The following is a 12,813-nucleotide window of genomic DNA, read 5'->3' on the forward strand; positions in this document are numbered from 1 at the left end:
TTCTCATCTATTCCACTCAGTAATGTAACATCTGCTAACACCAACCATCTACACTGTACTCAGTTTCAGCAGCTTCTCTTTCCTATCCCTGTTACTACCGTAACATCTGCAGACATCAATCTTTCCACACTACGATCATGACTCACAAAACTACATCCATTAACATAGCTGAACAGCCATAGAGACATAGCACACCTCAGCCTCAAAACCAACTTTTACACAAACCAGTCACTCTACTGCCTCCATATTTTAAAGCTTCACTTCCATCATAAAAACATTAGCACATTCTCAGCTCCCTTCACGCATCCTCTCTATCAAAAGTATTTAAGGTTTTCCAGGGTACTTTACATACTTGTAAACTCCTAACATAATTATTTTCTTTACCAAACAACTGATCCACACACCCTTTTACCCTCTTAGTCATTCTGTCACCATATTTTGTCAAAATCTTACTTTGTAGTATACACCTTCCCTGGTGTTCTAGGTGATGTATTGACCTTATAATTCATACAGTCACCATATTTATTACTTGTATGGCAAAATAATCCTCTGAACTCTGAACTATTCCTTCAGACCCTTTACAGATACACCTTAAAAACCTTGATCAGCCACTCAACCAAACTATCCCCACTGTACCAAACCATCTCACTTGTAATCTCATCGACTCTTAATAGCTTTCCATTCTTTAACCTCTTAGAAAGTTGTACATCCATATAAATCACTTCCACAAGTATTTTCAAACTCACACTCATGTTTTTGACTCATCCATCACTCTGCACTACCTCTTCTATATTCCATATTCCACAAAGCTTCAAAGTAATCACTCTATTGGCCAAGGACTGTATTAACCTGAAACAGTAACTACATTAAAACCTTTAATTCTGAGATCCATTTGTTCAGCAACATTTTCCATTTTACATGCTTTCTTGAAGAACTTGTTTCACTAAAGTTTTGTTAACATTCTTCCTTCTGTTTTATTAAAAACTCTCTTTTCTCCATACAATGTTTTACTGAATACCTCATCCTTCCTCCAGTATGCCTGCATATGATCTCTTTTGCCATGTAACCAGTTCAAATCTACTTTCATCATTCATGGAAACTTATGTTGCTACCTTTTGTTTTTTTTTTCCATTTATTATAGTATTCCTGTAAGTACCACAAACACTAAAGCTGTCCCTGTGCCTCCATTGTGGAAATTTGCTATCTTCATCTGCTAGGTAAAATATTCTAATTAAGCAAATGAAAAGTAAGTGGTGATTAAATTTTTGAGGTGATACAGATACTTAATTTTCAATCTTCTCTAAGGTATTTGCTAATTTCTATGTTAAAGCTTCAGCATTCATAGTTTTTAGAATGGATATGTAAAAAATACAATATTTAACAAAATAATCTGCCCTGTCTATTGAAACAAATTTAACCTTTTATGGCTTTATATTTCAAACTGACTTACAAACAGCTTTTTAAACCAAGTGCTTTAGTAATGGGTCTGACCTCCTTGCTAGATAACAATCATTCTCACTTGCCAAAATGCTCTCATTCTTGAACCCTGCATGCATGATGCATATCAATTGAGAGTGGGTTGGGAGGGATAATTTGCAACAATAAAAATGAGGGTCTCCATAGAATGTGGAAATTATTAACATTTTGTATGCAGTCATACAAATTTTGTCTCTTATATCCACTTTATTATACAGAAAAGTCTTTTCTCTTTAATTTTATTATCTACTGAAGATCACTGTTGACTGGTGTAGTGCCCTTAATCCATTGTAGATCTGTGATTTTCTTTGACTACATCTTAAATAATCCTCATTTCATGAAATTGCCTCCTGTGTAACTTTTTGGTCAGGAATGAAAGACAATCAAGGAAAGTAACAACTGGATATAGGGCATCTACTATGGGTTTCGCAGTGTGCGCTAGCACGCTTTTGGGCAATAACTGTAATGAACACTTTTATCAGTACGAGATTTTGCTATACAGTAATACCCAGAACTTACGCGAGGTTAGGTTCCAGACCCCCTTGCGTAAGGGGAAGTTTCATGTAAGTTTGGCACGTCTCTAAAAATGATAGTAAATGCTTGCCTCTAGAGTTTGAACACTAAATATGGTCCTTATCATGCTCATTAAGTACTATTAGGCTAACTTTTAAATGAAATTATAGTTACTGTAATTTGATTTAAAAGTTAGTTTAATACATTACCATTAAATAATAAATAACTAGTTGGTGTAATATAGTTACAGTAACTACGCACTACATACATACATATCCATTTTCATACGTATACTAACGTTGCTCCTAATTCATGGGATGCCATTTTCTCTTTCCCTCAGAGTAAAAGAATTTTTCTTTGCATCACTAGGTAAACTTCATAAGTCTGTTATAACTAAGGTACACAATTCAACGAAATCAAGAAAATATGTATGTACATACATAATGTTTGCAGAGGGTGAAGGTAAAATTCAATCAATTTAAAATCATGTACCAGTGTGAGGGCTAACTGAGAGGGAGAGAGAAATATGTACGCCTTGTGAGGTAAAACTCTGGAGGGGTATCATCCTTAAAAAGTGCAAATGGGATCACATCTTCTGAAAGTACATTAACTGTATGTGCTGTAACTACGTAACATAGTACGTACAGATTGTACCACCACTTTTCTGTGAGGTTAAGATAGTAATTTTCACAGAACGACAATTCTGTTACGTTTCTGATATGTTTTAATAGTTGATTATGGTCTTAAATAGTGACAAACACTGAATTACGTACTGCCTTTGCATATATTTTAAAAAATATAAATAGCATACACAGAACCTCCATACTGACTTTACACTTAAAAGCATAAAAACTTTACTAATTGTAGTATGCTAGTATATGTACTTCAAAAATTAAATTTTCTGAAGGGATATCATCTTTGAAAAGTGAAGTAACTTTGTGAATGGGTATTTCATCTTGCAAAAGTACCTATGTATATGCACTAACTGTAGGTGCTGTATTTACCTTTGTATCATATTTATGCATGTACAAAAATAAAAATAATACATTTTTAATAAAGATTTAATACAGAAAAGATTTAAAACTTAAAAATTTACATAATAAAGCAAACAAACACTTTTGCAGGTTTTTTGCAGTGTTTCTGGAAGTTTGAAAATGTTCGCGCTATTGTGAAGAACTCGCGTATGATAATTAGTTAGGTTCCAATAAAAAGTTTGCGCTATTGTGAATTTGTGCAACTTGAATCATGTAAGTAAGGGGTATTACATCCAGTGCCATAATTTATAAGTGTATCATGAATCTTTAACTGTAAAGAATAAAGACACTTGTCCGTGTACTAAGAGGCAAAAACTCGATTAGCCAGAAATGGATACGAACACAACAGTATAAAAAAGCTCTGCCTACCCTCTCCCTACAACTCCCCTTCCTTTCTTCACTCACCTGCCCTATCTCTCTCTCTCTCTCTCTCTCTCTCTCTCTCTCTCTCTCTCTCTCTCTCTCTCTCTCTCTGGAAGTTGTTCAAGTTTAAACTTATTTTGTATGATTGCTTTCTATTTTTTGGAATTGTGTAAGAATAAGGCAAAGAAGATATATAACAGTCCAACCAGAGTTAATACAGAACTTAAGAAAAATATTCTTTGTCTACCTTTCCATCCCAATTTCATATCTGCAATACCGATTATAAAAACTACTTATTAATTTAGTATTTAAATATTACAATACTTTATGGCATATGTAATTAAGAATAGTCTGTCCAATTCAAACTATTGTATACAGTCCCCTTTGTAAGGATTGTAACAAGATCTATATTGGCCAAACATCGAAAGGATTAAAAAAAGATATGTTCCCAACAAAAATATCCTCTTTCAAGAGGGCTAACAACAAATGGCATTTCAGATCATTGGCTTGAGACAGGCCATGCCATAAAATAATTAGTCTATAATCTGCAAGGCCAACAATTATCAGAAATGAAATGTTCTGGAAACTGTATTGATTCAAATCATGGCCACCAAGAATATTCAACCTCCACCCTGCTTTATCCTTTGATCCTCTTTCCCTGTCCTTTCTGTTTGGAGAACATGCTGCCTGAATCAAGAAATTGTAACTTCACTCACCACCACTCAATTTTGTATATAAAGCTCTGTAAACTATGTTTGTACTCAGTGTGAACTTGAAAATGTGGAATAAACTACGAAAGTATTTGTTCCAAGTCCCGGCTTTCACTCACCTTCTTATGTGGATTTTATATAAAAATATATATACTACATACATATGAATACATATAGCACTGCTATTGTATTAGAAAAGTGAAGACACCAACACTGTCAAATAACTAAATACATTGTCATTTAGTAGATAGCAATTTTATTGATCACAATAACAAAATCAAAATGATGAATGATGCTGGCATAAATACGTATCTCAAATTATTAAATGAAAATGTGAGGACAATGTTGGAAGAGTAATCATGTGTACACAAAGTGAAATTGACGCTGGAAATGGGAGATTGGGATTTCCTTAGCTAGGGAAGGTTTTACCTATTACTAATTCTTTTAATGGTTCAAAAAGCTATTTGGCAGTCAATTTGTACACCAAACCACATGGGTAGGTAGGCATGAATGAAAATAAGGTACGCATTTGTAACTACTATGCATTTCAGGGAACTGCCAGTCATCTTTTTTCTCAAATATCTTTCCAACTAATTATTTGATCGAAATGGCACTTGTAACAAGTGTACAAGACACCTCACCCTCATTTTTGGTAATATAGTTCATTGTCAAATGGTGTTAGTTAAGGCATTTACTCTTGACTTTTAAAGGCAAAGTCGTAAGAGTAAGCAGGAGTCATTTACAGATCTGACCATCTGCTATCCCCCACCCCTTCCCTCCCTTTCTCTTACTCTTTATCAATGTTTTTCTAATTTCTCCCCCAATGTAATTTACAATATGACATTTTTCAGTACCAGCAGATAATTGGAGAGTTCATAATGAAGAGGATAGGGAGGCTTGACATAATGATCATAATAATTGTTAATTTTTCCCAATGTATTCTGTTTATAGTATCCTTGGCGTGTCAGGTAATACTGTAATGCTAAGGGGTTGTCTGTTGGCTTCAGCACTCGCACTATAAATATTTACTGCGTAATTGATGAAAACGGATTTTTCATCGCTGTCATGGCCGCCATGTAACTTTGTCCGCATCGTTGCTGAAATGCATTTGCAATACGACTCCAAACCATATAAAAAATGGAGAAAGCCATCAAGAGATTAAGGATCAATCTCAATAGGTAAGCGAGACTGTCCACAGGTAACAACCACAAACCTGTAGATCGTGTAATTATCAACATCGACAGTGATAATGAGGATGATTCTTCCTTAATAGTGACAAAGACTATGAAGAAAAGTCCTGTGATATTCTCAATTGTTTTCATCTCTTTTCGACTGATTTCATAATTCCTTTACCACTCTAAATAGTAGTGTTAATTATATACTGGGTTGTAGGTTAAATTATGTGATTTAATTTAGGTTACCTGATTGTCACGGGGTAATAATAAAGTAAACATCTCCATTTTCTTTAAGATGCACTTGTGAACTAAGGTAGACTTGAGGATTCCTCAACAGTTACTGTGTATATATATCACTGCAATGTCATATGTGTTGCATTGATGGCTAAAAATATCGGCATAAATATAGTCTATAAATGAAACAAAATATCACTTGGGAAATTGTTTAGAAGCAAACAAGATATAGTCATTTTCCTTTTTATGTACTCATTCAAGATCATTCAAATTCATAAGCAACAAGTATATCCCTCATACGCCGATTGGACGTATTAAACGTCGACATAAATTGTCTGTCGGGTGCCGATTGGACGTATGGTACATTGATAAAAAAAGTTTTTTTAAAAATTCGCAGAAAAATACTTGTAGGCCTACCAGGCAAAAACTTTTGAATCACGCGCCTTGGGGGATGCTGGGAGCTCACGGATCAAGGCGTTGTTTTGTTTACAATCGTTACGCAGGCGCGCAAGCGCGAATTTCTTTCTTATCGCACTAAAAAGTATCAGTGACATATCTCAGAAATTATTTCGTCACTTTGACATAATTTTTGCACCATTTTAAATTAGCCGTTACATGGAGCATTATATATGAAAATGTGCACAATTTCATGTAGAATACAACAAAAAAATACTCATGATTGTAGCTTTTATCAGTTTTGAAATATTTTCATATAAATAGTGATAAGTGCCAAAATTTCAACCTTTGGTCAACTTTGACTCTACCGAAATGGTCGAAAAACGCAATTGTATGCTAAAACTCTTATATTCTAGTAATATTCAATCATTTACCTTCATTTTGCAACAAATTGGAAGTCTCTAGCACAATATTTCGATTTATGGTGAATTTATGAAAAAAAAAAAATTTTCCTTACGTCGGCGCGGTAACTTCCGAAAAAAATCAAAATTTTTTCGTCCGATTGTCGTAATGTTTGCACCATGTTAAATTAGCCGTTACATAAAGTTTTATATATGAAAATGTGCGGACTTTCATGTAGAATACAACAATAAATAAATGAAGGTTGTAGCTTTTCTCATTTTGTAAATATTTGCATATAAATCACGATAAATTGAAAAAAAACCACGTTCGGTCAACTTTGACTCTACCGAAATGGTCAAAAAACGCAATGTAAGCTAAAACTCTTACAGTCTAGTAATATTCAGTCGTTTATCTTCATTTTGAAAAGAATTTGAAGTCTCTAGCACAATATTTAAATTTATGGTGAATTTAAAAAAAAAACTTTCCTTCCCTCCGCGCGCGGATTCTCCGCCACAAATCTCCGAAATGCGTACGTCGCATTCTCGTAATATTTGCTCCGTTTCATATTAGGCGTTTCATAATTTTATATATGAAATGTGCGCAATTTCATGTAAAATACAACAACAAATAATTGAAGGTTGTCGCTTTCCTATTTTTGAAATATTTGGATATAAAAAAATATATATAAAAATTTCGACATTCGGTCAACTTTAACTCGTCCATATGGTCGAAAACTGCAATTGTAAGCTAAAACTCTTACAGTATAGTAATATTCAATTATTTGTCTTCATTTTGAAATAAATTGGAAGTCTCTAGAACAATATTTAGATTTATGGTGAATTTTTGAACAAAACATTTTTTTACGTCCGCACGTTACGAATTCATGCATCATATTGTGATAATATTTTCTCTGTGTTGCTTTGATCGTTTTACAATGTGTTATATACCAAAATGATCGCAATTTAGTGTACAATACAACAATAAAAAATCTAACTCGTTAGCTTTAACCGTTTTGCTCACAGCGCGATTTGAATACAATTATATATGAAATTTTGTTTTTGCGCTACCATATATCGCATTATTTATATATGATAATGATATTTTTTTCATTTCTGATGGTTGCATACTAAACTTCAGGCAATGACAAAAATGGAGCCAAAAATGAACTCTTAGTCTTGAAAACTAAGCGCGCTGTGATTTTTTGAAAAAAATATTTTTCCCGCTTCCGCTCTCACTCCGAGACCCCCCCCGGCATACGGGAGACAATTTTTATTATACCCCTTCGGCGTAAGAGGGATATTCAGATTATACAAGTGATGAAATCTGTTGATAAATATACTATATCACCAGCATTTTTGGTGTCTTGCTGTCAAGGAATAAAAAACCAGCAACTCTCCAATTATGACAGTTTGTGATGCTGCAAAATAGATACAAACCTGTGAAAGACATAAGAAAATTGATTTCTTAACTGATTTTGAATGAGGCAAAAACTGGATATCTTCTTTACAAAAAAAAAAAAAATTAAATGCCTGATAATAGGGTGATAGGTAACACTTACATTAACGATAAGTAATATAATTCAAGATGCATGAAACTCAACTCATTCACTAAACTCAGTAAGCGCCTCAGTGGCGTGGTCGGTATGGTGTTGGAGTGCCACCTTGGTGGACACGAGTTCGATTCTCGGGCATTCCATTGAGGAGTGAGAGATGTGTATTTCTGGTGATAGAAATTCACTCTCGACGTGGTTCGGAAGTCATGTAAAGCCGTTGGTCCCGTTGCTGAATAACTACTGGTTCTATGTAACGTAAAAACACCACACAAACAAACACTAAACTCAGTACGGTACAAGAATTACATCCTTATTACTGTCGTTAGATTAGTAGAAACTAGATTGTAGTGTGATATGAATAGAGAAATATAGATATACAATGATATTATGATAGTAGTTTCCCCCAAATTGTACCCATTTTCTATTTTATTTCCTTTACGGCAATTCACCTACTGAGCATTAAGGAAGTAGACAAAGCTCCTCCTATTTGGGGGATCTGGGGGAAGTGAGGAGACCTTGGTGAACAGGATGACGGTCATACGTCATACGCTCTTTAGCCTACTCCCATTTATATATAAATTAAGAAAATACAATAGCAATAATCAATTGAACACAGATTCCACAAAAACTAACATATTTACTACATTCAAGTTTACTTGATATGATATAATAGGCAGGAAAGGGGCGGGGGTAGGAGACGGGAAGGCCAGAAAAGTTGTTTGAGGGAAGGATGAGGAGGGAAAGGGTGAGTGATGCAGGGAGGAACAGGATGGGAGTGAAGCATGTTCGAAAGCATAAGTGTGTCAATGCTCGGCAACACCTTGTAAGTCAACAGAAAACGCCGTAACTAACACCATTTGACAATGAACTATATTACCAAAAATTAGGGCGAGGTGTCTTACACACTGTGTTAAAGTACCATTTTGATCAAATATTAGTATGAAAGATATTTGAGAAAAATGATGACTCGTGGTCCCTGAAATGCATAGTAGTATGGTACATCTTATTGCATAGCAAAACTATATACTGCTATAGTATAAAAACTAGAAAAATTATATCAAATACCTGTGTGGTGGTTGCTGCTGAGGAACGGATAACGGGGTATAAACAGAGGGTGGGGGAGTCTGCCCCTGGGTTTGGTGTCGTGCCCCCATCACTGCACTGTTGGCACTGCTCACTGTCATTAACACAGTAAGTTACAAAATAAAAGCAGCAATTAAAGCCTCATAAATAGAAAGCAATCATGAAGTAAGTACATAGTATTACTTTACACTGTAGTATAAAATCAACTGCATCCAAATTCACTGCAAATTCAGTAAGCTAACCAGTTTCAAGTATTATTTAACAAATAAGAAATATAATGCAACTATAAATCATTAATCAAATAATGCTTTAATTTGTAGTTAGTGACCATGTTAATCAGAAGCAACAGAAAACTCCTGTAAAATTTTATGAAAAATATCTATTATTAATCCTGAACTGCAGATGTGTATGTAAAATTTTGGTGAGGCTAAAATATGAATGAAAATAACAAAAGTACATAAGAGGGTTGCATATAAATGTCTGAAGATCACAAGATAACTGTTTCTCCAAAAACACCACTATAAAAATTCGAGTGTCAAAACAGGAAGGAAGTCTTTAAAAGTGATGCCTCAAAACGACCATTCTTACTGCAAGTATCTCAGCCCAATCTCAAGACAGCAGTGCTAGCTGAACAATTGAGCAAAAATGACAATTTATAATATTTTTCATAGCTAGCAAACCTGCCGTTTTAACATCAGGATAAATCTTCTGGTGCCAGCTGGAAACTGGTAAAAACAATGAAAATTGTGATGCAAGGTATTGGTGGCATCGGGGTTCATGTTGGTATTCATGAGGCGTTGATTGTTGACCTGCTTTGAACCCCGTGACGTAGTAGGGTTTCTTCCAGCCTAGGAACAAAATTTGAAGAGTGGCTAGAGGTGGGCAGTCTATGTCAAGACCGCAGGTTTGTTAGCTACGAAAAATACAAAATTATAAATTTCTCATTTGTTCATATGTGGAACAAACCTGGGTCTTAACATATGGATAGACTTTAGGTGGGAGGAAAGAAAGTTTTAAACAGACCGGAAGTTCAGCACACCTGGTCTCACTTCCTGGATGGGTGGATGCAAAGGAAGTGGACAAGCCTCTGATCTGTGGAATATATGTGTATCCAACAGTCAGACCATTGGGCTAAAATACGACAGAGATTCATTGCATGTGAGGAAGTTAAAAGATCTATATCTGTTCAGATAACAAACTAAGGTAGCCACCTAATCTGGTTTGTTATCATTCCTCTCTCTCCTTGCTAGAGAGACAATGGACTTGCTACTGATAGGTTATATCATGTAGGATATTAAAAACTAACAGTAAGTATGCTCACTCACCTGCTTCTAGCCAGTTCCAGCTTATGATGGATCATCTTCTCACTGCCCGCTGGCAGAGAAAGGGAAAAGACCAGCCAAGAACCAGCCTTCTAGATCCTCTAAACAGACCAATTCTTTTTGAATTTCAAGGAGGGGCCTAAAACCCTAAAGTCATGTGCTCTTGCATGCACTGTAGTATTGGCATTAGGGGCCGAAGATGATGTACAGGCATGTCTAATTACCTCAAGCAGCCAAAAGGAGATGGTGTTCTTGGACACTTCTTTCTTGTTTGGCCTGTACTTCCAAAAGTGCCCTTGTGGGACAAAGAAGAAATTCATATGGATCATTGTCATCTCCCAGTGAAGGGATAGAAAAGGAATCAAATCTTTCATCATAAACAAAGGGATTTTGGGTCTTAGCCACGAATTCTGGAAAAAATTCTAAGGCTACAGACCCCAACCCCTGGTATGTTTTACATCAAAAGACAGACCTTTAAGTTCTCCCACTCTCTTCAAATAAGCTAAGGCCAATAGAAAAGGGATTTTGACAAAGGAAAAATCTATTTCTGGGTGAAGACCTGTGTCACCCAGTGAAATGTACCTATAGCACTTATTTCTAGGTATAAATAAATGCTAAATATACCAGAGAAAAAAGCCATATGGAATGCCAGAGTTACTACCTCTGGATCAATCACCCTCATAGGGTGTCAGTATAGGATCAGGGGCGAGTGGAAGCCACTATCACAGATACTTTGACTAAGTTCATACCGTCACCAGGAAAAACAGCACAGGTAATGAATATGTCAGATGAAAAGGGGGGCAATGATTAATAATATGTTTAAAGTGCCAATGTAATGTTAAGTGAAGTGACATATCCCTTCTCGCTTGGAGACAGGCTGAACTGTAAGGGGCAGCTTACGTGAGAAAGGAATTTGAATACGCAAGCAGTTTAACCAAGAGATCACTCACCCAGTCGTGAGGCATGTATGTTCGTTCGTATGCGCGTTACAGGCCTAATAGTCCAGGGCACTTACGAAAGTCACATTCTTTTAGGTGAACGCCAAGAGGTGAAGTGTTACACACCGAGTGTCGGGAGACAAAGCCCCATCATAAAGGTAGGACATATTTGATAAAAACTTAGAAAACCGTTACCTTTGAAAAAGAGAGAGAAGTGTGAAATACTCTCTTTACGTGAATACTTTGAAAAGAGTGATGTGTGTGATATATATCTTTTATGCCTCATTATCTTTATTACAGATGGGTCCTATTCCATGGCTAATTTAGAGACGGGAATCTCTAACCGGACTAATACGATGTACTTTTTGACATTTTGGGTATGGGAGAGAATTCTTAGTTAGGAGGGTAGAATGTTAACTTACTGGTTTCTTTATGGGCAGATTTAGCTTTTATGCCATTATGACTTGTTAATCATTTTGTCCTATTTTATAATCAACTGCTTTGGGTAATAAATAGTATATTTTTGTACTTATGAGATCTTAATAGCCTAATGACATGATTGCAGACAGAGGGCAGTACTGACTACAGGTAAGAGTTTCCAGTTTGTGTAGTTTAGTGAACAGGGGGGTAGTAACAAATATAATAACACATGAAATAATGAACTATGTACAAGTACAGGAGTGGGTTGATAAGCAATCCAGTCCGTAACAAAAAGGCAAAAAGGGAGGGAATACAAGCGAGGCAGGTAGGTGAGAGGGAGTACCAAAAGGTAATTAATAGCAAAATCAATGATAATTAATAATATACATTACAAAATACATAATTTAGGCTGTATCAGGGGAGACAATGTTCCCTGGAGCCACTGCAGAATATTTAAGGGTCTCTACAGACTTTAGATAGTGGCGTTTAAATACTGTTGGAGATTTCCAACCCGTATACTTTTTGAGATCATCGAAGTTCATGTGATGAAAATAATTAACTGAGGTAGCCACTGCTCGGATATCATGGACCTGAGGAACTGAATCCGGATTAGCTTGTTTAATAAAATAAAGAATTTGTTGTCTGATGGCCTTCAAGGAAATGGTTCCACCATTCTCTCTAATAAAAAGAGGACCTGAAAACCTATTAGAAGTTCTATCAAGATAAGATTTTAACGTAATAACTGGACAAAATGATGGGTCCTGTGGAAGAGGGACAACCTTCCACGGAGACCATCATTCTGTTCTGAGGGTCTTCATTCTTTGCCAAGAATTTTAGATCCGGAGAAAGCAGAACTTCTGACGGGAGGAAATCAACATTATTTGGTTCTCTAGAGAGAGCCGACAGTTCAGATATTCTGGCACCTGAGGCCAGGCTCAGTAAAAATAATGTTTTCCTGATAAGGGTTATATATGAGCATGATTAATTATCAGTATCTAAAGCTAACTTGAGTACGTCATTTAAAAACCAGGAGACCGTATGAGGCCGGTTTACTGGTCTCAGGCGAGCAAATGCTCTAGGGATAGACAAGAAGTACGAATCTGTTAAATCAATATTAAAGCCAGACTGAAATATCTTCCTCAAGGCGGATTTAGTCGTAGTAATGGTACTAGCAGCTAGGCCTTTTTTGAACAGA

General features: G+C 35.7%; 1 protein-coding gene across 6 annotated transcripts in view; it reads right to left on the reverse strand.

The window, feature by feature from the left end:
- The window catches only part of LOC135219424 (uncharacterized), a 913,425-nt gene that overhangs the window by 35,444 nt on the left and 865,168 nt on the right, over window positions 1-12,813 (reverse strand). For all 6 annotated transcript variants that reach the window (XM_064256195.1, XM_064256199.1, XM_064256198.1 and 3 more), the window contains one exon: window positions 8,921-9,032. In XM_064256195.1, the coding sequence (XP_064112265.1) occupies window positions 8,921-9,032 (112 nt within the window). The remainder of the gene's footprint in view (window positions 1-8,920; window positions 9,033-12,813) is intronic.

Source organism: Macrobrachium nipponense, chromosome 1 (assembly GCF_015104395.2).
Source record: "Macrobrachium nipponense isolate FS-2020 chromosome 1, ASM1510439v2, whole genome shotgun sequence".
Lineage (NCBI taxonomy): Eukaryota > Metazoa > Arthropoda > Malacostraca > Decapoda > Palaemonidae > Macrobrachium > Macrobrachium nipponense.